This window comes from Pipistrellus hanaki, assembly GCF_964339955.1.
Source record: "Pipistrellus hanaki genome assembly, chromosome: 2".
NCBI lineage: Eukaryota > Metazoa > Chordata > Mammalia > Chiroptera > Vespertilionidae > Pipistrellus > Pipistrellus hanaki.
Window position 1 is genome coordinate 51,540,534 of NC_140504.1, and position 25,042 is coordinate 51,565,575.

The 25,042-nt window shown below is 45.6% G+C and overlaps 1 protein-coding gene across 27 annotated transcripts in view; it reads right to left on the reverse strand.

Moving 5' to 3' along the window:
- Positions 1 to 25,042, reverse strand: part of KALRN (kalirin RhoGEF kinase) — a 650,068-nt gene that overhangs the window by 227,321 nt on the left and 397,705 nt on the right. For all 27 annotated transcript variants that reach the window (XM_084871483.1, XM_084871457.1, XM_084871488.1 and 24 more), the window contains exons 19-25: positions 24,866 to 24,980; positions 21,216 to 21,331; positions 20,664 to 20,786; positions 14,838 to 15,020; positions 13,250 to 13,368; positions 9,510 to 9,576; positions 8,831 to 8,940 (exon numbers count right to left, since the gene is read on the reverse strand). In XM_084871483.1, coding sequence (XP_084727609.1) covers positions 8,831 to 8,940; positions 9,510 to 9,576; positions 13,250 to 13,368; positions 14,838 to 15,020; positions 20,664 to 20,786; positions 21,216 to 21,331; positions 24,866 to 24,980 — 833 coding nt within the window. The remainder of the gene's footprint in view (positions 1 to 8,830; positions 8,941 to 9,509; positions 9,577 to 13,249; positions 13,369 to 14,837; positions 15,021 to 20,663; positions 20,787 to 21,215; positions 21,332 to 24,865; positions 24,981 to 25,042) is intronic.

Below are 25,042 nucleotides of genomic sequence, written 5' to 3' on the forward strand. Positions count from 1 at the left end.
TCTCAATCTATACTTTATATTTAATGTTGATTTTTAAAATTAGTCCAAAAATTAAATAAAATTATTAAAGCAGTTCATAATTATTTTACAACTGATCTTTAGCATTGGAAAAATTAGTTTTATTGATTTATTGATTTATTCTACCTAGCTCCTATTGGCCAAGCATTCTTATAGTATCTTATAATTACTATTGGTCATGGATTCTGTGTGTGTTCTCTCTTCAATGACATGACACAGAACAATGTTGGTTTTGGTTAAAAAAAATAGGTATGTATAACTTAAAAATATTTGGCAAGTCATATTTGGAAAATTAAAGGACTAATAATGATTGGTGGGATCATAGATTTTTTTTAACCTATCTGCAATTTAAATTTTCTACAATAAATTGGTATTTGGTTATAAGAAAACGTCACTTGAAATATTTGGGGACTCTGAGCAGTAACTATTGTATTTGGTGGTAATCATCTTTCCCCTAATATGTTAATTTTTACAGTATCCTGATCTGAATCATGAAATAGTGAAAAGTAAGATGCAATTTGTTGAGCTTTTAAACTGCAAATATGCAGAGCTCAAAAATCAGTAACTCTGGAAAAGTTCCAAAAATCACATTTACTATTACTTTCAGAAAAATTGCAGGTGACACACATGTATTTAATATTAAGTTCCAAAATAGAAACAGGAAAAAATATTATATAATGATGTAATTAAGGATTAAACCTTTTTCAAGACCAAAATGGAAACAACCTTTTTTGTGGTAAAGAGAAGCAATCTGGCTCATTCCTGTATACATCATGTTAATTCTGGAAAATTCCATACTATAACAATGTTATAATAATATATTATCATAATGTTAATCTATTTTTAGTATGTATTTTTTATTTCCGGAACTAAATTCTGAAAAACTCTTACTATGTGGCTCTTTCCCATGAGGAACACTAAAAGGTTTAATGTACAATATCTCCACAAGCAGTTTTGCCAGGTGTTGAGAGGTTTTCACATAGTCATTTCTCATGCTGGCCTTCAGTATACATCTCAGGGAAGACAATGGGTGGAAACCCAGCCCTGAGCCATGATTCACTGAATAGAGCCTGGGATGGGGACTGAGTGGCTTGGGAAGTGGGGGAATAACATCTGAGGAGCCTTTCCAGACTGGTGACAGAAGAACTGGTGACAGAAAATGTACTTGGAGACAGGAAAGCACAGGAGGCAGGGAGAACTCAGAAGAAGAGAGGAAGAGGAGAAAGAGGAGACTCTGGAGGCCCTGCACTCGGATAATGCTTTCGGGAAACCTCCACCTGGGCTCTCTCAGGACCTCCCTCCAGGCCCCTAAACTCTGATTCTCAGGATGTAAGGGCCCTTCTCTTCCTAAGGTGATGAAATAAATGGTACAGCCACATGGATCATGGCATGCCACACAGGATATCTACACCGATAAAAAAGAAACATGAAAATTGGCCATCACTTTGCTATGCCCACCAGCCAATCAGGAGGGAATGTGTAAATTAGAAGGACAAAGATGGCGGCTGCTCAGCTGCTCCAAGTGCAGAGTGGCCAGACAGGACAGAACCCCTGCTATGAGAGGGAGGGCAGGGGGCGGGGCGTGAAGGGATCTACAGAAGCGACACTCAGGCCGCAGTGAAGCCGAAGACTACAGACTCCCGCCAGAGTCTGGAGCAAAGACGAAGGTGGAGGTGGCAGATCCTGGGCAGAGCCTGCAGTAAAGACTGCAGACTCTGGCTGGAGCAAAGGCCTGGGACCCGGGTGCTGGAGGAAAACTGGTGCTGGAAGCCAATGGAAGGAAGGCCTATTGCATGAATTGCAACCGGCCTCTAGTAAAAATTTGTGTGTGTGTGTGTGTGTGTGTGTGTGTGTGTGTGTATTTTTAGTTTTTATAAGATCCAAGTGTCTGCATTGCTTAGGAAGCTCGCTGGGCAGTCCTACTCATCCGGTCCACAGACCAGCACGTGAAGGTGACTGTGTGGAGATTCCAGTGTGCTTCCATTCGGGGGGGGGGGGGGGTCCCACACTGATGCCACATGATTGAATTTTGAATGAAAAAGTTAAGAATTAACACAACTATGTTGTGCTGCGCATATGAATTCACAACTTTGAGTAAGACAGTCACTACAATCTCAAGGTACTTGTTGAGGCAAGTGGCAATATTAAATTCTATTTTGCTTTTTAATTTGAAGCTTATGACAGATTATGTAAGTCTGAACAATATCATCCCACCTACTTCAAATAGACATGATAAGTTTAAATGAAAGGCAGAAGGTCAGAATTCTCTTCATAAATGATGGAATATTCCACCTCATCTGTTTTATAGTAACATCTTGGTCCTCACCATTTCAATTATTATCTATAATGAATCACGAGAGAATGAGCAAAGTAAGTAGTTTATGTGTGAATGTGTGGTTCTTTCAGAAATGAATAAAACTTTTGAAAGAAATGTCAAGATCTAAGCAATGTCATTTCTCTATTAAATCATTACAATGCAATACATGATGTAGTTGATTCGTGAGGCTTTGTACAGAATCCCGGGAGATGAAAGTGCTAACACATACTGGTAGAAAGCTTTCTGAGACTTATCATTAAGCACTATGGAAACAGCACCATTGGAAAGGTACCTGAGTGATTTTGATTTTGCTTTCTCCAAAGGTAACCGTGGCCTATAGTCTCAGTGCTTCTGGAGAAGTATGTCCCTCTCTGAGGGGCCCATGTGGCCCAGCAGCTAGACCTTGACATCGAGAGTGCAGTGTGCACTTAAAGGACACAGCATGAATGTATTTGATGACCTTGTGTATGCATGTGTGTGCAACGTGTGTATGCACATGCTTTTAAGCATGTGCACTTGTTGGAATGCCGGAGGGGATGAGAAGGCTGGGCTAAGGCACGAGGAGGGGGTGGGGGCAGGAGGAGCAGGGGTAAGAGAAGAACAACGAGGAGAATGTATAGAGTTGGAGGTCGGTGGGGTGAGAGGTCTCAGGCCTTCTCATTTGTAGGAAGTACAGGACATTGCCTCCTTCTCAAAGCACGGCTGGGTTACTGCTTCCACACAAGGAGGGGCCGAGATCATTTCTGAAAAACCCCTCAGTGACCAGGAAGATTCAGAGCCCAGCCATACGAAGCTCCAGGTAGCAGGGGCTAGGACAGCTGGTTAGCATCCTGGTGCAGGTACTAAATGAGTGGAGCAGGTGTCGGGCTATTCGCAGAAGAGCCTCAGCACCGTCTGGTCACCCAGGCTGAGCCATGATCATCCCCCGGCTCTGTCCTTCACTGCACATGGGAAGCTCAGCCTGGGTTAGGGATGAAGGGAAGGGTGTGCAGGGCTGGACTCCTGCTCACCACATCCCCACCCTCAGCCTCCAACCCTGAGCAGCAGTTGACCAGGCTGCACTGCTACCTGTTGAGTAGGTTTTGCTAATATTTCCTAATTTCGTTTAACATGTGTGATCACATGAATCCAGAGCTATTTACAGAGACATGTAACAAGTGCAATGTTAAAATAAGATATAAAAATTAACCTCACATTTAATGTTATATATACCCATTAATGTGCTATTTAGCCACTAGGCATGGATGCTAAGCATTTCGTGTGTATGACTAATATCAGCATGACGCTGACACGTCCAAATCTATGTCTAGACTTCGTCTTGCCCTGGGTATTCCCCAGTATCCATAACCAATACCGATGTTGACAGATACAGAAAAATCAAACAACAAAACCACAGCTCAGTTTTTACAAAGCTTTTCTGACGGGCTGTGCATGGCCTGCAGTTATCCCTCAAGTGTGGGTTTACGGCCATGAAAAATCACAGCAGGTCTTCCCTTTCCTCTCTCCTTGACATCTGGATTTTCAGAAAACAACAGTGTAACAGGGAGCCATAAAGACTGAATTCTTTGGCTGTGCTGCTGATTGGTTTGGGAAGGTCACAAACAAAGTTTATAAGCTCCAGTCTCTATAAAACAAGGGCGCAGAAAAGAACTAGATGATCTTGAAAGGCTTTTCCGCAGGCTTTTATGTTCTGTTATTTATGATGTTCTGTAAACAAGATAAAACTAATACCAAAGGCATCCGGAGGGGAGGAGAAGCTCAGAAAACATAGCTCGTGCATATTTTAGCCAGGGGAGCCTGTGCTGGGAAGGGAGAGGCAGGAGCAGCCGCACAGACCTGCCTGGGCTGCATGTCCTTTGTCTCAGCACCTGGTGGAGCCAGCGCCTTGCCTTGTGGCTGCAGATTGACCCACTGTGTTTCAAGAGGTTGTCATGGGGTGTAAATCAGCATTAACAAAGGAGGAGGAGGAGGAGGAGGAGGAGTAAGAAGAGGAGGAGAAGGGAAAAACAGGAACCTAACCTAAAATATCAGCGTTCATAACGCACAGTGAGGATGTTATGCTAAAAAACATAATTCCCTACCATATATATCAGGACATAACGTATAATCATTTTCTTTGGTTCACACGGAAAATGTCTGAGAAATCCCTTGCTGATTCTTGAGCCTGCAATAGGATGTTAGCCCCAGGGAGGGTTAGGTCTTTAGCCATTTCTCTCCCTCTGCCCCTAAATACTGCCTTCTCTCCCTCCCTCCCTCCCTCCCTCCCTCCCTCCCTCCCTCCCTCCCTCCCACATGAAATCGGGTTAGGTATGAAATCAACCAACCAGCGTTGGCAGTCCTGGTGGTAGTCTGTGGAGTGGGGAGGGGAGAGAGCAGCCACTGGAATCTGCCTGATCTTTAAGGGGTGGGGGTGTCACCCATTAGGCAAGTCACTGGCTCCTCTCCTCCTCTCCTCCCCTCCCCTCCCCTCTCCTCTCCTCTCCTCTCCTCTCAACACCTGTATTTGCACTTGAAGATGGCTGTGCCTGGCAGAAGACCCTGAGCCTGACAGCAGAGAGTTTATAAAGATGTTACTGCTCAGACTCACATGTATGGCTCTGGATCCAAATAACTGAAAAGGAAAAAGTAAAGTTCACACTTAACTAAAGGGGATGAATATTTTTAACAGCCCTCCTCACCAAAGATGGAATTCTAATAATCAAAGCAAACCAAATAAATGATTTTCCTGAATCACAAATTGTAGGTTAGTCAAAGTGCGGAGACCCATTAACACACCCTCACCTGTCTGGGGATCTATTTATGGAATATACTATGGTATCTGAGTGCTCCAGGAATGCTTAGCAGTCCGCCATCGCACTCCCTCTAGTCCTTATGTAGGTAAATTTCATGACCTTTATATTCAGGCAAAAGACTGGAGGGTAAAAACAAAGTATCATTTCACTTGAACCTCCAATTTATGTTAAAACTACTACTTGTACGTATTAAATTCTACATATTGAATTGTTCTGTATAGAAATTTTGGTACCTGGGAATTTCTCACGAAGGTCCTTGAGAAACACACACACACACACAGACACACAGACACACACACACACACACACCTAATTTTGGTGGTAATTTTTCAAAGTGTCACCATTTAAAAGGATCAATACCATCTCACCCCTAATCTAGGTAATAATTTCCTAGTGACTCAAATAATTGGCTTATCCAGGCAGTGTCCGTCGCAATTCTCCATCTCCCTCCTTCCCTCCCTGAAGCCTAGGTGGATGAGCTGAGCTATGCACTAGAAATGAAAGGAGTATGTTCTCGGTTAGATAGCACCTAATTGATACTTTGGAAAGATGCAAACTGGTGGGGTTAAAAAGAACCGTTGGAAATCTCAGGTTAAACAAGTGACCATTTCAGAAAACGATTCCTGAAGAACAAACCTGTGCCTGGACCACTGATTGGCCCTCCCATTAAGAAGCTCCCAAGAAACTCCTTCATTCAGATACTCAATCCCTTTGCTGGTCTAGAAGGTCTGGTAGTGATAGGGGAGAGGGGGGGACTCACAAGTAAGGGCATTCTCTGTTATGAGACTCTGACAAACAAAAGTCTGAATTATGACTCGAATGACATTAGCCATAAGTCTGCAAACTGAAATTCTATTGTTTGTCCACCCATCCAGCCATTCACCCAACAACTATTAAATTTCCTGGGTGCCAGGGCCTGGGTTGTGCAGTGGAAGACATGATCTCTAATGGAGGTCACAGCTCCTGCATTTTCAAAGTTGGGTTAACTGCCATTTTATCTCTTATTTATCAGAGAATTGTAGAAGTGCTATGCTTTCTCCATCATTCAAAATTTGTATGGCATAAGTACAAATCACACATGATGAATAAAACCTTAGCCCTCCAGAGCCTGCAGGAAATTAATACAGAGCCTAATTTTTTTTAGACATTCCTTTAAATTGGGTATAATTGAAAAAAAATTTAAAATAAATTTCCTTGTTGTTTAATGCAGGATATACTAATGATTCAGGGTTATGACTAATATCAATTATAATATATGCTATCCAGTGAGACCATGGCTGTGCTAGGCTCTGTGATGGGATATAGAACAGTTTGCATCAATGCTGAATAGTGGGTTCTTTTGACTATTTTATTGCAATTTGTCTTCTTTCCTATCAGGTTTCACTTTATGCTGCTGGTATTGAACTACCTGCTCAAGTTCTTGCTTCTTGTTTGGTGCTTCTAAATTGCTTGAGCTTCAAAACAATCTAAGCGTAAAGCAGCTTTTAGAGAGGATACAAAGGTGACTCTGAAAAGGTAGGGCTTTATCCTGTGATAGCTCTTTCGGTTGCTCAGAGGCTGGCTTTTAATTCCTTCTTGTTTCTTTGTAATATCATAATAGGTAACATTTATTTGGTAGCTGTGTTCTTGACAACTGAATGTATTCCTCCACAGTACGCAGCATTCTGTATAGTTTAATGCAACTTTTTAAAGCGTGTCTTAGAATTTACTTTGTCACTGGTAGGGAGGCTTTCAGTTATTTAAACCACCACCAAACTGTTTCCCCTGGTTTAATAGAGGGACATCATGAAATCAGACAAGGGCATGGCTGTGCTAGATATTTTGTTATACCTGATCCATTTTGAAATATTGATAAATATCCTTCCCCTTCATTCACTGATTTGGCAAAAGCAGGGCTCCCAGGAAGTGCATGCTGCGATCTCCAAATTTCTCTCCTTCATTCTTGGTCAAGTTGGTAAGAATATGAGGAAGGGAGACTGGTTAACTAAATCCCAGAGATCATCAATCAGAAAAGTGAGGTAACATGACTTACTGCTTACCAGTCCCACGTCTTCTCAGGTGTTCGGGAGGAGAGGGGGTAATGCTGAGCTGGGCTCAGAGGGCAGAATTTGGAATCAATGGTCAAATAGGGCTTTCCTGGAGTCTTAGTTAATAGGCATGCGGAGAGACTATCTCGATGTCTGAAGATGTCCAAACAAACCGCAAGGCGAGTGTTAACATTTGTGATAAAAAAAGGACTGGGAACTTTTATTAAGTTCTCCAGAAAGTCAGATGGTTCCTCCCCCCCCCCCCCCCCCCATAGATCTTACTGTTTATTTAATCTGACAAGGTCAACATGTCATGGGAGCTACATCTTGTATGTTCTCTTGACACAGATGGCATTTGATAACACAACAGGGGACTAACCATCAGGAGTGGACGAGAGAGGCATGATCTCCACCCTGCATTAGACCTTTTAGAAACCAGGGTCCTTTTGCAGCCAATGCTTGCCCTCGACTCATTCTTAGCAAAGGGCCATACTGAGCTCTCCTTTCTAGAGCTGTGCTGACCAATATGGTGGCTGTCTGACATCTAGGTTTGTCAAATGAAATAAAGTTAAAAATTCAGTTCTCAGGAGTACTCATCAGACTCGTGTCCCATAGCCACACATGTGTAGAGGCTACTGCACGGGACAGCCCAGACACAGCATCTCCATCCCTGCAGGAAGCTGTGCTGGCAGTGCTGTCTAGAGTCCTGCCTCAGGGCTGTGCCCCTGTGCACAGGGCCTCCTCAGGAGCTCCAGGAGCTGTGGCTCGATCTCCAGCATGACTTATTCCAGTGCAATCCCTGTGGCCTGACCTCAGGACTTACAACAGTGCCCCTCCATCTCTCACGCCTTCTCTGAATCAGGGTCCTGAGCGAGCTCCAGGACTTCATACCATCAAACTCCTTGTGTCTTGAGATTCCCTATTGGCATTTTGGAAACTTATTTCTGTTACGTAGGTTATGTAACTAGTTACCAATGTGCTTGCTGATCTTCTGCTAATGATGGAACATGTGGTTTAGTATGTTGTAGAAAAGATATTTAAATCCAGTAGGGAGCTGGACAAAATGAGTCATGAGGCTTTAAAGCCCCATGGTTCTACTTATTTCAACAAAACAGAGGGGACCAACTGATGTTCTCCCCTATAGGCTGCCAAGAGCTGTGTTCCATTGGGTATTTTTATTATCTATCTAACCATCTACCAACCTCCCTACCTATCTTTTCTCCGTTGTTTTGGATGAGATGATGGGACAGTTGGGAGAAAATATTTAGGTTGAACGCAAACTTCAGTGGAATTTGAAATTTAAGGCCCTCAAGGTAGAACAGTTAGTTAGCCTCAGATGAATTCTAATGTCAGGATCCCTCACAGTTTCAATGAGGAAAGGCTACTTTTATTTCCTCAAAGCCTGGTTATCATTCTGACTGAGTACAAAGATGCTGCCTGTTAGGCCTCTAAGGAGAACACTGAGGAGTACTTTCTTCCACTAGGAATTTTGGACAATTGTGGAGAGATAAGGGAGAGGGAGAAAGAAGTCTGACAGCAGCCTACTTAGAAAATTTAACAGGTAACCATTTACTAGGCGAGATTTTCCAAGCAGCTTTGATTCTCTTGTTGGGAAGCCCTATTGTTGGGCATCTAAGGCCTTCAGTGTGCTCCGCGGAAACCCTCCACCAACCTACTTGTTGTGAAAATCGTAGATCTCCTGGATGTTGCCAAAGATGATATGCTCTTTATTGAGGATCCCAGGGGGGATCTCCTCCACGCCGCTGGTCATTTCCCACAGGTAGGTCTGCAAGACAGCAACAGTGCATCACCGGCAAGAACTGCCACATGAAATACGGACAACAGAAACAGGCCTTCACACTGCGATGTGAGACTCAGCTGGCAACGCATGCAGAGTGGAAACAGTGAGACGGTTAATAAGCAGGATGGAAAGGAAGAAAACCGGAGGTGCGTTATTGTGAGCTGTTGCTAGGGAAACACACCCCGACCTTCGTCAAGAGCACAGACTCCACACTATTCTTATTTATTAAACGTGTGCATGTCCGAGTGTTTGTTGAGGGGAGGATGCAGATTTTCAGACTCGAGTTCACTGACGGTGTCATGGTTTTTATTTTGAACTCAAGGGTCTTATAAGCTTTTCTGCCGGGTCTAGCTCAAGTCTGAGAAAAGTTTGTTTTTAAAAGCAGTTGAACCTGCCATACGATTACTATGCCTCGGGTAGAAGGACTTTCTCCCCTGGTGTTTCTTTTGTGAAGTTCCAGGAGCAAACAAAGAGCTTTCTCCCCTCACGGACCTACCACTGTCGAGGTTGTCAATTTTCTGATACAACTGTAGGCTGACCATTGCAGTACTCACCTCTAAGCACTCGTGTAAGTCCCTTACATAAGCCTTCTCTGTCTGGAGCAGCTCGGCCATGATGAATCTAGAAGGGAACACATGGGCGTTTAGAGACCTTCCTACAAGTGTCACTTCCCTACCCCAGCATATTTGAGCTGACTGAGTGTCCCTTACCAAAATATATCTCTTCCTTTCTTCAAAACTCCTCACCTCTGAGCATCATCTGAGTCCCTCTCACTCTGCTCATTTACTCTGTATCCCATCCCTTTGAAAGGTTTGTGCTCAGCCACATCCACATTCTCTCTCCCCTTTCCATCCCAGTTCTTCCATTTAGTGATTCTGTGCTGAGATGTATGTGTGTTCAATTGCACTTGTGCTTGCATGTGTGCAGAAGCATGTGGCACACTTCATATTCATTCTAATCAACTACATAGCTTCAAGCTCAGCTTCCTAAATTTTCCTTAGAGGCCCCAGATGATTATATCTGTTTAGTGCAGTTGTTGACTTACACTAGAACAATTCACAGTACTGTAAGTTAAACCAGGTTTATAAGCTGAAAATAAACAAATGCTAAGACACTACCACTGAGACTGGGAGAGGGGGGGTGTTAAGGAAAATTTTATCTGTAAAAGCCAGGTATTATATTTGTGGGCCATTCAGGCTCTGCTACAACCACTCATTTTGCTACTGTATTGTAAAAGGAGCCACAAGTAAATGTGGCTGTATCCTAATAAAACTTTATGGAGACAAAAGAATTTCATTTAATTTTTACACCATTAATATTCTTCTTTTCATATTTTTCAATCATTTAAAAACGAGAGGCCCAGTGCACGGCTTCGTGCACATTGAAAGGAAATTAATTAGAAGGTGGCCGGTGGGGTGAGACTGGGTGAGATGGACTGGACACTGGAGCCAACCTCCTGCAGTCCCTCCTTGCCTGCCACACCTGGGGTGGCGCTGAGGCTCGAATGGCATCTGTGGAGTAGACGGGGTCCCTCGTCTTGGCCTGTGGAGATTGGGCCAAAACTGGCAGTCTGACATTCCCTGAGGGGTCCCAGAGTGCAAGAGGGAACTCTGCAAAGTTTTTGTTACTCAGCAGCTCCTGCATTGAGCATCTGCCCCCTGGTGGTCAGTGTGCATCACAGTTACTGGCCAGTCAGCCAGTCAACTGGTCGCTTAGACTTTTATATACATAGATACAAAAAAGTTCTTTAGTTTACAGATTATATAAAATAGATGGTTATAAACCAATGCCACCCAAATAGGTTTAATTTTTAAAAAAGCAGGGGGTGGGTCACATTTGGCCTGTGGGCCACAGTTTGCTGACCTCTGGCCTGAATTATCTCATGCACTTCACACTATTTACAGTGGGGCTCGTTTGCATCACAGGCTGATGTGCACAAAGTGCAGTGTGTGATCACAAGCACAGCATGTGTGGACGATGCTAGGGGATTGTTCTTCAGCCTCCCATAAAGAGCAGCAGGTGCTATGGGCCTGCAGGGAGAGGCTGCCCTTCCACCTTGGGCCCTGATGACCGTGTGGGTGGGCAGCAGATAGGTGTAGGCTACATTGAGCTTCACTGCCAGGTACTCACCTAACTTCCTTCTCTCATGAGTTTTTATTAGAAACGGTACTTCCCAGCTGGCAAGTGATACATAATCTATACTAATAATAGAGGAATATGCAAATTGGTTTGGATGCCTCATGTAATGACCAAACAGCAGGCTGTGTGGGGTGACCAGGCCAGTGGGGAGAGGAGGGGAGTTGGGGGCAACCAGGCTGGCAGGGGAGGGGCAGTGAGGGGAGACCAGGCTGGCAGTGGGGGGCAGTTGGAGGCGACCAGGCTGGCAGGGGGGCAGTTATGAGCGATCAGGCCAGCAGACAGAGGTGGTTAGGGGTGATAAGGCTGTCGGGGGGGGGGGGGAGAGGGAGGGCAGTTAAGGGTGATCAGGGAAGCAGGCAGGTGAGCGGTTAGGAGCCAGTGGTCCTGGATTGTGAGAGAGATGTCTGATTGCCGGTTTAGGCCCTAAACCGGCAATCAGACATCCCCTGAGGGGTCCTGGATTGGAGAGGTTGCAGGCTGGGCTGAGGGGACTGCCCAGCCTGTACCCTCTCCAATCCAATCCCCCCTCCAACCCTCACCTGGCACAAATTTTGTGCACCAGGCCTCGTATGTATTCATTTTTATTTTAGATTTTCAATGTTACTTTTTCCTGGGAGTAATTCCAAGTGTTCCATCCTAGGAAAATTTTGAGAATGATTATCCCCAAAGTGTCCCCTGTTCAAAATTTCACAAGAAATATTAAAATGAGCAGCATCTTTTCCTGAACCTTTGCTGTGGTAGAATTTTCCTTAAAGCAATGCATTGTACTAGTAATGGCCCTTATATTAATGTTAAAGTCCTGATTTCATAAATTCCCCTTTGCTAGCGTTAATTAGTCACTCTTACTATTCTTACTCTTTTGGTAAAGTAGACAGTGCATGAGCTTTGAAGTCAAACAGGAATTGAATTATGACTGTCATTTACTAGAGGGAGCACTTGCTTCTCCAAGCCTCAGACTCCTTACTTATAAAAAAGCCGATCACACAGGATTGCTGCAAGGATTAAACAGGGTTCTCATACATTGTAGGTGCTTAGTAAACAAGGAGAGAAATAAATCATAAGGAATATAATCTGACATGCTTGGGAAAGTTGTCTTTGATTTTACTACATTGGGTTTCTGTATCTTCTTCCTTTTTCTCTACCTGCTTCCTACAGTTTTGTGTCTTTTCATAATTTACCTCCTCTACCCTCTACCACATTTTGTTTTATTTTCAATGCATCCTTTGCCATACTCTGATTACTTGGTGTCCCAGAGGGAGCCCAGCAATAAGATTTGGCCGTTTGTGATCTCATTCTCCTTCCTGTTATGGGTTGAAGCTTGTCCCCCCAAATTTCATATGTTAAAATACCAACTCTCAGTACTTCAAAACGTGACCTTATTTAGAAATGGTCATTGCAGATGTTATTAGTTAAAATGAGGTTAATTGGAATAGGGAGGGCCCCTATTCCAAAGTGACCGGTGTCCTTAAAAAATGGGGAAATCTGGACACATGCATATATTCAGGGAGCACACCATGTGAACATGAAGATGGCAGTTTACAAGGCCAAGAAATATGCCTGGAACAGAGCCTTCCCTCTTAGCCCTTAGAAGGAATCAACCCTGTCAACACTGTGATTTCAGACTTCTAGCCTCCAGAACTGTGAGACAATACATTTATATTGTTTAAACCACCCAATTTGTCATACTTTGGTATAGCAGCCCAGACAAACATTCCCCAGATGAAACTCAAGCTCTGACTTCCCTTTAGTGTCGTCAGCTCCAAGGGATCTGTGGTCCTACTTCATTTTTATAAATCAACTACCTAGGGCTTCTTAATCTTGGGAAACACTCTTTTCCCCCAGCATTACCCAAAAGGAATCTATCAAAATAGCCTTCACAAAGCCCCTGAAAGACCTATGGATATAAGTAGCTGTGCAAGGCCAAAATAAAGAGCAGAGTAATCCCGCAATGCTTTGTGAGGTGGACATGATCCATTGTTTCCACTAAGCTAATGCCCTGTCGTTCTTGGTTAGCGTGACATAGGGGTGGAAGCATCATGTATGTCCATTCCTGCATGTGGTCATGAGGACACACGAAGCTGTCAAAAGGGACGGTGAAAACCAAGCATAGTCACGAAGAGCCTGCCAGTTGGGTGGAAGCTCCCCCCAAACATACTCTTTCTTCCGGGCAGACTTCCGCTTCTCTTCATTGACTTCGTGGTTGGCGTCCCGCAGCTTGACCTCACGATCCGAAAGGCTTGCTGGGATGATGTCCAGCTCCAGGTCCTTGTTATCCTGCACAGAGAGAACACAGAGGTCACCTCGGAGATGCTTTGGGAAAGCAACTAAGCAGGGCTGGCAAGGGTGGTAGAGGTGAAAATAGAGAAAGATATAATGGAGAAGGATGAGAAGATCAGGACTCCCACACACTGTCACTCACAAGCACTCTTCTTCATGTGATCATTTATTTTCAAATAAGAAAGATATGAGATGTTCAGGTCAAATGTTCAGCGCTAATGTCCACAGCAAGAAAAAACAATGAATACATTGGATAATTAGTGTCATATTTCTCTAGAGACTTTGGTTCTGATTATTTCTAAACACACACAAAAAATGAGTCCAAGATTGATTACTATGCATTAAAATATAGGTGAAGCAGAAACACATAAAGACATAAGAAAACTTTCATTTGTCAAGGGAAAATAATAAAAGCAAATATTTTTATTTAAACAAGCAAATTCCCTTGGAAACAAAAAACAATTACTGATTTTTCTACTTGCCCAACCCTGCTTTTTTCAACCAATGTTTGGTATTTATACAGGACGGAAACTTTTAGGGAAAAAAAATTTCATAGGTTAGACATTAATTCTCCCAATTTTAGTGATCTGACCACTTTACTCTCTGGTCTGCTCTGCTTAAGAGCATGAGCCAATTTAAAGATTTAAGAATTAACCCTAGCCAGTTAGGCTCAGTGGATAGAGTGTTGGCCTGTGGATCAAAGGGTCCTGAGTTCAATTCTGGTCAAGGACACATACTTGGTTGCAGGCTCTTCCCCAGCCTGGGTCCTGGTCAGAGCTTGTGCAGGAGGCAACCAATCGATGTGTTTCTCTTTGTCTTTCCCTCTCTCTGCCACTCTCCCTAAAAAAATCAAAGGAAAAATATCCTCAGGTGAGGATTAACAAAACAAACAAACAAACAAACAAACAAATAAATAAATAAAGATTTAAGAATTGGAAATCCTAGGACTGAACTGCCAGCCTGTGTTTAATTCTTAACTCCCAGGTCACTGACCCCTACTGTGAAGAAGAGATTAAAAGTCAGTCTTCCCTTGCTTCATAGCCAATAGGACCTCTTTTCAGTTGAAATGTCAAATGGCCTTCGCACAAACTACAGCCCTTATTCTTGAAAGAGCACTATTGTGCATACTGGGGACTCTAATCATTTGCTGATTAACATAATTGGGTAGAAGATGGTAGTTCTCAAAGTCAACAGTAAACTCTACTCTGTTCTGTAGCCACTGGCACCAACTCCAGCCAGCCAATTTTGCAACACCTATAGTACTAATCATGAGAGGCTAGAGGCCAATGGCTGGATGGCTCAGTAAGACCCATCCCCGCCATGAGGAAACTGCACCAGGCAAGTGCTGAAGGGGTCCTCGGCTCAGAAAGACGACTCTGGAAACCTGCTTCCTTCCGTGGCAATGGATGCAGTGGCGCCCAGGAAGATGGGAAAGGAGGTGTCCCACCTGGGCAGCCCACACCTACCTCTGTGTTGATGCCCAGGGCTTTCTCCAGGGAGTACTGGTACTTCCCCATCCGTAGGGAGAAGTCTCGGTAGTGCTTGTCCACTGTAGTCACCCACTTCCTGATCTCTGTGGCATGGATGTGGCCTTTTTCCACGAAGCTATCGGCCAGCTGAATCAGAAGCTTCACCTTCTCCTTGGTTTGCTGCCCCAAAGGACGGTGTAAGTTACCAGATGGCATAGACTCCCACGGCCCTCACCCCACCCGTTTTTTTCTTCCTCACAGCAGCCACAGCCGCCTCACAGACAGACTGCCAGGGTCTACATCTCAGCTCTGTCGCTGATCAGCTGGGAGGTCTTGAACAATTCACTTAAACCCTCTGTGTCTCAGCTCCTTATCTGCAAAATGGGAATCATCACACTGGGAGGTTGCTGTGAGCATGACAGGAGTTGGCCACGCAGAACACTGAGAACAGTGCCTGAAACAGTGCTCACAGCAGGAACTCGATAAACCTTAGTGATAGTCATTGTAATTCCTGATGTAAGAATTTCTCATAGCCATGAGAGATTATCAGTTTACAGAGTATGCTAATGCCACCTCTGAGACTCCCTGGAAGGTAGGTGGAGGGAGGAAGTGGGGGCTCTTTGAAGCAACAGATGGAAATGAAAACACTGAGGCTGAGAGGTTCAGGGCTTGTCCTAGTTCTGACCGCCTGCGAGTGACACAGCCCATGTGCCCCTGACCCTCAGTCGCTAGTCCTCCCCTTCACTGTCCTGGCCTGAAGTGGGCTTTCTAAGCGCCAGGGAAGGGAGCACATGCCAGGATTTAAAGAAATCCAAACAGCAGATTAAAGGGTAAACATTGTCCCTTTCATCACCAGGCTCTGTCTCCAGTTTCCACAGAGAAAGAGAGAAAAGCATGAATGAAGCTGGAATCCATCACAGGGCTGAGGAAGGTGGAGCTCTGATACATATTGTGTTAATTTCATTTCTAGGAAGCGTTTGCTCAACACCAACTCTGTCCACACTATAGTGCAGTGGGCTGTGGGAGGAGTCTAGGGAGTTAAACAAAAGAAGAAAAAAGATGCTCATTTCCCAGAAACAGTCTATATCTCTAGAGGGGACAAGATGTCCACAGAGAGTGGTTACATGACTCAGGGCATCATGTAATTGAATGTCAAAATGAGAAGTATGTATAGCTACACTGCAGGAATTTTAAACCAGGAAAAACAACAACAGTGGGCTGGCATGGGCAGGAAAGGTCTCAGAGGTGGGACTGCATGCCGGGTAAGACATGGAAATGGAAGAGATGTTTAATAAGTAAACACTTGCTCATCTTTTATCTTACACTTGGTTTTAAAATTCTAAAATCAATTGGGGAAGCCTAGCAGATTTTAAAGGAAAGGAAACATTATTTAAATAATACCCTGAGAAGTGCAATGATCTTTTGGATGGGAGGGCAGTAGGCCCAAGTTTGGATCGTGCTACAATCTAGATAATCGAGGGCGATAGGCAGAAAAATCGCTGGGGGAAGAGCAGACAAGATAGAGGAGCCTAAGTTGCTCTCCCCTGCCTTTCCAGGCTCATCACAGTCCCTCCCAGGCCACTGAGCCTCCCAGGAAGTGCCTAAGAGGCTGGCAGGGAGGACTTGGCCTGCTAGCAACTCGCTCAGCACACCTGAGCCTCTCTTGCCTCAGGGACAGTGGACTGCACCCAGGACTGGGAGTCAGGGAGCCAGGAGAGCTTTGGTGTGAAGGAAGAAAGTGGGTATGAGGAGAGGAGAAACAGCTCCTTAGCCATGGGAAGGCTGAGAATAGCAGCACTGGGGATTGGGTAAGAAAAGACACCTGGTATCCTACGGATTTCTACCTTATTGCATTAGGATCCCCCTTAACCCCCTGAAAACAATTTACTTAAAACAGAGATTAATTTTTACAACTATAAATCAAGAAATCTGTCTTTGTGTCAAGTTCGGGAAATACATATTTATTCTCTGCTCTTGGTAAGGAGACATCAGCATGAGATGGGGTTTTATAGAAAGCTGGTGGCAGCAGCTCTACTAGTGGAAATTTTATCCTGAAACATTTAAACTGTGATTCAGAGTCAACAAAAAGAAAGACTTGTGACCAAGGGTATTCCAGGGATGTGTGGAATCTGGGCGAGCAAATAATAGACAATAAAATGAGCAGTATTGACAAGCCCTCCCCCAACATGACCTCACCTATACTTGTGTCTGTCTCCACCTTCTCCATGGCCCCTCACCTGCAACAAGTCCAACCTCACATGCCCATCGACCCCCTGCTGTGATGCTTATACTTCTTGCTTTTAACCCAATAGCCGTGCGTGCGCACATGTGTACACACACACACACACACACACACACACACACACACACACAGTCTGAGCAGGTGACGCCCTTCCCAGGGTTCCCCCAGCAGCCCATAAATGCCTCTACTTCAGCATGTATCACATGAATCATATATATGTCTCCTTCATTAGTCCACAAACTCCGAAAAGATAAGTGCTGTATCTTATTCACTCATCTCCAGTGTCTAGAAAATAGTAAGCATAGCATAAATGTTGAATAAGTGAGTGAGCAAATGATTAAGTCTTGTGTTTAGAGGTGTGTAAAGCCAGACCAGTAAGATTGAGGGTGTATACTGAGAAGAATTAGATGATACATTTGGCCCATGAAGTGGGCACCAATCTGCTCACCGCCCTGCTGAGTGCAGTCTGACATGATTTCTTATACATGGTGACTCTAGTGCAACCTGCCATATGCCTGGCCACAGCAAGAGGTCAGAGGTTATAATTTGCCCCGCAAGGGCAGCCCATCTATATGCAGTGAGTTACTTCCGATCTGTCCTGCCCTAGAAGTTCTGTCTACACAGGGACAATGGCAATATTCTGGGTCAGTGGAGGAGGTTTCTTTGGGTGTGCGAAGTGCAGAGGCGGGGGACTGGTAGGTAGCTGCAGAAGAGAATGAAAATGCAGACAGCAGAGAGGAAGAAGGAAGGGAAGCTGGATGGTGATGATATATCCCTGATGCCCTGAGATAAGATGACCAGAGAGTGTGGCTGCTGGAACTGAATCAGTCTTGAGAGACATTTCAGCTTTCATCTCCAGAGGTGAGACTAAACCACATTTCTTGTTTTTCCCATAAGGGGGATTCATTCAGCATTTTCTGGGCTCCAGGAGGTCCAGCGACATAGTTTTTATCTCATAATGTGGCCCACTTTGAAGCTTAGATCTTGCTACCAAGAGAAAGTAACTTATATGGACTGGTACAAGTGAGGGTCCAGTTGTAGAGGTTCTTGAATGTTAGGTTCAGAAGTACCTACATGGTCTTGTGGACAAAAGGAACCTTTGGGGAAATAAAATTCATTTGGGCCCAGAAATTTGGAACTAACATCTCATTTATATTGGGCTTGATATGTACCCTAATGTATGTTGTGCCGTTTCCATTTTGAATTCTATGCTATCTACTAAAAAAACTGGTAAAAAGAAAGACAGTAGTTCTTTTCTTTTTCTCTTTCTTTCCTGTCCTTGCTTCCTTTGACCATCATCTCCCAATCAGTGAGCCTTATACTGAATATAATATCTCAAAAGTCCTTTTTGTGTCTTTAGCACATCTCATAAATCTTTAAGATGTAGTCTTTTTGGTATTTTTCTTATAATTTCAGTATAACCTTCCAATTTGCCTTTCATTGTCAATATTATTTTTATTGATTGACACTTTTTTGTTGTTGATAAGAAACTATTGAGCTCCCAGTGTGGGTAAACAGTTCTCTTGAGCTATATCTTCATATTCATTCCTAAGAGGAGAGTGTGTCATTATATATAAACAACCAAGCCTTTAAAAAATATTCACATGTGGCAATATTTATTTCTCTTTATAGTCTCAGAAACAGAATTATGCCCATCTTTTCTCTAAATGGTTTTGATTCCATTTTTCTCATTCTAAGTGCCTGTCTGACATGCCCAGTGTTCCCTTTCCTCACAATCTAAATTCCAACACATAATTTAGTTCAGTCAAGACTCCTATAACTTTCCTTATCTCTTCATTCTCTTTTGTTAATAAGAATGAAGCCCAGTTTATCTCATAGCTTCTTTTACTTTCAGAGGTGAAATTCCCAGTTTAAAAGTTAAGCATAAAAATAAATAAATACCCCCCCCCCACACACACTCCCCTAAAATAAAAAGTTAAGCAGAGAGTTACCCTATGACCCAGCTATTCTACTCCTAGATATATACCTAAGAGAAATGAAAACATATGTTCACACCAAAACGTGTACACAAATGTTCCCAGCAGCATTATTCATAGTAGCCCAAAAGTGTCAACAACCCAAATATCTATCAACTGATGAATGCCCAAAGCATAAAACCCAAGTAACAATGTGAGCAGAAAAGAGGAGGAAGAGGTGAAGGGAGAATGGATTAAATTGACTAAATGATTCTCTGCATTTGCACTTCAGTTATGGATAGATTCTGATCCTCGGACTTTCTACGGTCCATCCTATGTACCTGCTGTGACCCATCCTACTATCTGGCTTGTTAACAGTTCATTACTGACACTGTTTGGAGAGGGGCAGACAGATGCAAAGTGGGTAATTCCAAAGCCATGCTCATTTGGGTTTGAAAAGGGTAGTGTGCACCTGCCACCTCCCTAGTGCTGCCTGTTCTAGCTAGTACTGAAATAAGTCTCTTATCTGAACTGACAGCTTTTCCCATTGGCTGAAAAGGGGAGGGCTCAGCAAGTGGGTGACCACTTCTGAAATGTCAGCTCCAGAATGAGACTAAGGGCCTAATTATGCCACAGCAAACCAGAGGAGCGTTCACCGTAGTGTCAGAGGGATCTCTGGGTAGGATGGGCCTTCCTATACCCCCTTGACTCTCACCCTGGGAAGAGAGCTGCCGTGGGTGGGAGTGATGCCCAGAAAGGTTCGCATGGCAGGGAGCCTAGAGTGAGGGACAGGAAGCTACGAGGAGGGAACTCAGACAGATGAGTTTTCATTCAAACCCAAGGGTCCTCAGATCAAATCCTGGCTGTGAAAACAGATGAAAATGAGATTTCCTCCAATTGTTCATTCCCTGCCTCAGTGTGAATGGGAGGGTGAGGGGTGTGGTATGTACACTAGTGCAGGATTAGGCTCCTAGAGACTCCAGTCTGGCTCATTTTCAGGTCTGAGGCAGACGAAAGTACAGTTGATCCTTGAACAACATGGGTTTAAACAGGCAGTAAACTCGCCTGTTGCATGAACCATTGGCCCTTCCCATAAGGTGGATTTTCCCAGGGGTCCTCAAACTTCTTAAAGTGGGGGCCAGATCACGGTCCCTCAGAGAGCTGGAGGGCCGGACTATATGAACTACTAATTCCTACTATAACACCTCGGCTGCGCTCACTGCCCAAAAAACCTGGCGGGCCGGATCAGACTCCTCTGCGGGCCGCATGTGGCCCGCGGGCCGTAGTTTGAAGACCCCTGTTCTAAGCCATTCAAGTGTCAAGAACGTGTGGCTAGGTCCCAGGCTCACACATGCAATGTACATTGTACATGAATACATCCCTTTGCCTTATTTGGTCTGAAAGAACACAGGGAATCCAGAACCTGGGGCATGAAGAGGAGTACTGGAAAGGCCCAGGCATAGAAGCTGACTTCTGCAGACAGACGCTCTAGCTAGCATTCTTTGGGTCTTTGGGTTTCAAAGGACATAATCCTACCTATGCTTCCCCCCTCGCCACTGCAGTGAAGCATTTTTGTGCAAGAGGCTGCTCTCCCTTCCGCAACGTGAAATCGGTCAGACGGGGCAGTGCTGGGTAGATCTGGGGAAGGCCCAGGGTGCTTCCTACCTTGGCAGGCCCCCTGAATTCTGCATATTCCTTCAGCAGTTCCTGAGTCTCCTCTGGGGTCTCTCCGGTGGAGGTATGTGTTGAGAGGTAAAATTCACCTGTTTCTTGGATCCAGTCCAGCGCCTGTGGGAGGAAACAACCCGCCCAGCCCCCCCAAAAGCCAGGGATCAGTCAGGGAACATGCCACGCTACCATGTCCCCGTGGTCTGGGACAGCATGATGGACCCGGGAAATTCCGACATGACTCAGTCAGTACACAGCTTGAAAGCTGATCCTCCCTGTTAGATCTGGAATGTCCCACTGACAAAGAGAGAGCCTTGCCCATTAGACTGACCCAGTATCATTGTGAATTAGGGGTGATCTTCCTCCAGAACCTCCTCCCCACTCCTGGCACCAAACTCAGCCTTCGCCTTTCCTCTCCTCATCCCCACCTCCCACAGTCCTGCTCTGCCTGTCACTACGACCCTTTTCTGGACGCCCCAGGAGCTGGTGCTCTGGACCTCTGTGTAGTCCCTGGGGCTGAGGCGAAGCCAGGGAACGGTCTGCACATACCTGCTTGGCACTGCGCTCAAACACCACGTACTGCTGGCACTGGTCTAACCGCCGCTTCTTCAAGGTCCAGAAGTGCAGGACGCGGTTCTCCCTCTGCAGGAGCTCACTCAGGATGGCTGCAGCGGGGAGACCGCGCCGGTCACAGGGAGGCCCTGACAACTCTGACTGGCCACTTCCGCCCTCCATCCCAAGTGCCAGATACTGTGACCTTCAAGCCTTCCCTCACAGGACCGATCCAGGCATCAGAAGCAAGGGAGCAAAAGCATGGTCCAGAGAGTATTTCCCAGATGGGGGAAGCTGGGGTGAGAGCCTGTTGATGAGGTTCCTCAACTAATGAGGGATGAGTATGGCCCGAGGGTGACCTAAAAGTGACCCTGATTCTTTCACACCAAAGCTAGTCCTTGATGGTACGAGATCATAGGAAGTGTCAGTCCCTAATTCACGGTGCCTACACGAGTGAATGGACTTGACAGAATCCCAGCTGCTCTAGGCTGGTGGGGGTGGGGACTGGGAAGGGAGCCGTGGCTGAGGGCTGGTGGCACTGCATGGCTAACCTGAGGCACAGGCCACACCCCTGCCCTGCACATGAGCCATGCACACAGCACGTGACCAGCAGAGCCTCAACTCTAAAATGTCTAAATAACAGTAACGGGAAGCTGTGTAGGAGACATGTCCACATGGAGTCATACCTCCAGGACCAAACTTCCACGTCGTTTTGGATCCCATCATGAGGAATGCTGAGAGCTGGTCTCACGTCCCGCTAACGATGTTAAGCATGGACATGTGAACAAGGCACACGGCACCACAGCGGGCCAGGAAAGGTGTTTGTCCTCACCACTTCCCAGCCTGTCCCGTTGTTTCGGGAGCAGCTGGCTACCTGGATAGATTTCCTGAGTGTTTTAATAGTATGTCCTATGCTGCTGGAGGCAATCAAATTGATTTGTATTATGTCTGCCTCCTGCTTGCTGCTAACTATATTAGATGCCAACAAAAGACACAATAGGACTATTTAGGAAGATTAATTATATGTATTAAGCCCTCACTATATTTTCACGGTGCCTCGTGATGCAGGAGCTCACTCAGCAAGGCTGCATCTCCATTCTATGACGAACAACCTGAGGTTCAGAGAGGGTAGGTGACACCCAGCGTCGTTCAGATGAAAAGGGGGGAGCAATTTACTTCAGACCCTGAGTGCTTAGCCACCTGGGCTCCTGGGGCTCCCAGCACCAGTCACTGTGCTCTGCAGAGGATGCCCCAAGTTGCTGTGATCAGACCCAAAGGCTTCTGCTGGTTTTGTGTATTCTGAATGCTCCCTGGAAATCTGATCTTCTACGGATAGAATCTGTCCCTCCTCCCCTAGACAGAGAGCTTTCATTGGCCCCTCTCCCCTTAGCTATACCCATCATGTACCTTTTTAGTTTCTCCCTGAAGAGACAACGTGCATTTTCTCACCCCAACCTCAAGGTCCACCATGTGGCTGGCTTTGGCCAATGGGTTGTTACGATACCACACAGCAGGGGCTTGAAATGTGCTGTGCACTGACCCTGCCTCTCCTCTCTGCCATTGACACCATAAGATGTGCTCATGGGTAACTGCGGCCCCTCCCCCAAAGCCCCAGAATTAACACACGGGGAGCAGCCAGGATCTGACCTGCAGGGAAGGGGTTGCACCAGCCACACTTGCAGCTCAAGCAGGACTGCCCTACTGAGCCCAGCCAGGACAGCTGACCCCAGCCAACATGCAGTCCCCTGAACAGTAGATGCCCACAACTGTTATGCAGTTGTGGGCATCTACTGTTCCACCCAGTTGTTATGCAGCAATCACTGCTCCTGCACAAGCACTCAGGGGGCACTGCTTTGGGTACAGATAGTCCGTGGAAGGGAAATGGATATCGGGTGAGTATAGTCCCTGCTCGGCCGGAAGCTTCCATTGGCCGATGTGTGAGAACCTGTGTTTTCTTCAATCCTTCTGTCTCCTAGACTGAGCTTTGCTCATGACAGCCCACTCTATGGCAGCTGATAGAAACAACTCAGACCGGGCAAAATGCCTGGAGGGTTTCAGGACTCGTTTTACCCTTTTCTTAAAGGCTTTCCTGGGGCAACCCCCAGCCCTCAACCTCACGAAGCTGCAGCGACCTGGTTCTCTCCGGGTGCCTGCCGCTCTCAGCACTGAGGCACAGGGGGAGCATCTGCTCTCGGCAGGCAGCTGGTCTCCCTGGCTGCCACCTGCATTTGGAAGTCTGAGCACTCATCTACTCTGCACTGTGCGGGAAGAGGAGGGTGCCATCACGCCAGCCACCCACAGGGCTGCTCCACCACAAACGGTGGCACACCTGGGAAAGGAACCTGCTCGCCTCTTCTCTGTAGAGGGCTTCAATTCCTAAAATCAATTTTCCCTACTGGCCTCTGATCTCCTCGCCTCTGAGCTCTCTGAGCAGGGACAGGGGCTCTTCCTAGAGCAGATCGGCCTCTCTCCCCTGGCAACCCTGCAGCTCTCCACTCAGCTGCCCGCTACCCTGTCTCCAGGTTGTATTACTCTTCGATGCCAAGACAACACGTGTTAAGTCCTATACCTCCTTAAAGGCAAGTTTCTATTGGGTCCAGAATAAGCAATTCCATCGATGATAATTTAAGCCTAATGTGGTCAGCTACTAGCTAGTTTTTAAAGGTGACTGATTTTTTTTCATACACTCATAAATGTTACAAATTCAGAGAGATGGTAAGGATCATCTAGACCAGTACGCCTCTACATCTCATGTGCACACAGTCACTGGGTTGGGGTGGCATGGGGAGCTCTCGCCAGAATTCAGGTTGCCTCCCTAGATCCAAGTGGGGCCTGAGATTCTGTGTCAGCTCCTCTGGCTCCCAGGTGGTGTTGATGATGCTGGCCTGGGACCACATTTTAAATAAGGAAACGGAAGTTTTAAAAGTGTAAGCAATAAAGCCAGGATTGGAACGTGTCTCATTCCCAGGCTGTAAGGTACCCTAGCACTGTGCTGTTTGATCAGTTAGCCACATTTGGCTACTTACATTGAAGTTGATTAATATTCAACAGAAGTAAAAATTCAGTTCCTCACTTGAACTAGGTTAGTGGTCGGCAAACTCATTAGTCAACAGAGCCCAATATCAACAGTACAACAATTGAAATTTCTTCTGAGAGCCAAATTTTTAAAACTTAAACTTCTTCTAACGCCACCTCTTCAAAATAGACTCACCCAGGCCGTGGTATTTTGTGGAAGAGCCACACTTAAGGGGCCAAAGAGCCAAATGTGGTTTGCGAGCCGCAGCTTGCTGACCACAGCGCTAGGCACATGGTAAGCGCTCCACAGCCATATGTGACATGTGGCTTCTAGATTGGGCAGCATGGACACAGGCCATTTTTGTTATTTCAGAAAATTCTATTCGATAGAGCTGCTCTAGACTCTAAGATAAATAAAAGAAAAAGCTTCGGTGAAGTTTTATCATCATTTTCCCATTCTAAATCTTGATGCCTGTCTAACACAGTCCCCATGAATCATCACAGTCCATGCCAGCCCACATCTAACTCTTTCTTATCCAAGGAGAAAGCCCAGGAGATCGGAAGCTGCACGAAGACCAAGGGCACAGCCTCCGGTCCGTGCTGCGGAGGCGGCCGGCAGATGTCACCCTGACCTTTCACTTGCTGCTCGGGTCCCCGAGTGTGGCTGGCGGCGCTAGGCATGCTGACGTTGTTCCTGTGGATGTACTTGAGAAACACCTCTGCATTCCGCCGCGCCAAGGTGCAGGCCTGAGGGAGACAAGAAGGGAGAGCCTGCACGTAAGTCCGGGTCCGGCAGGTGCAGGGGACTC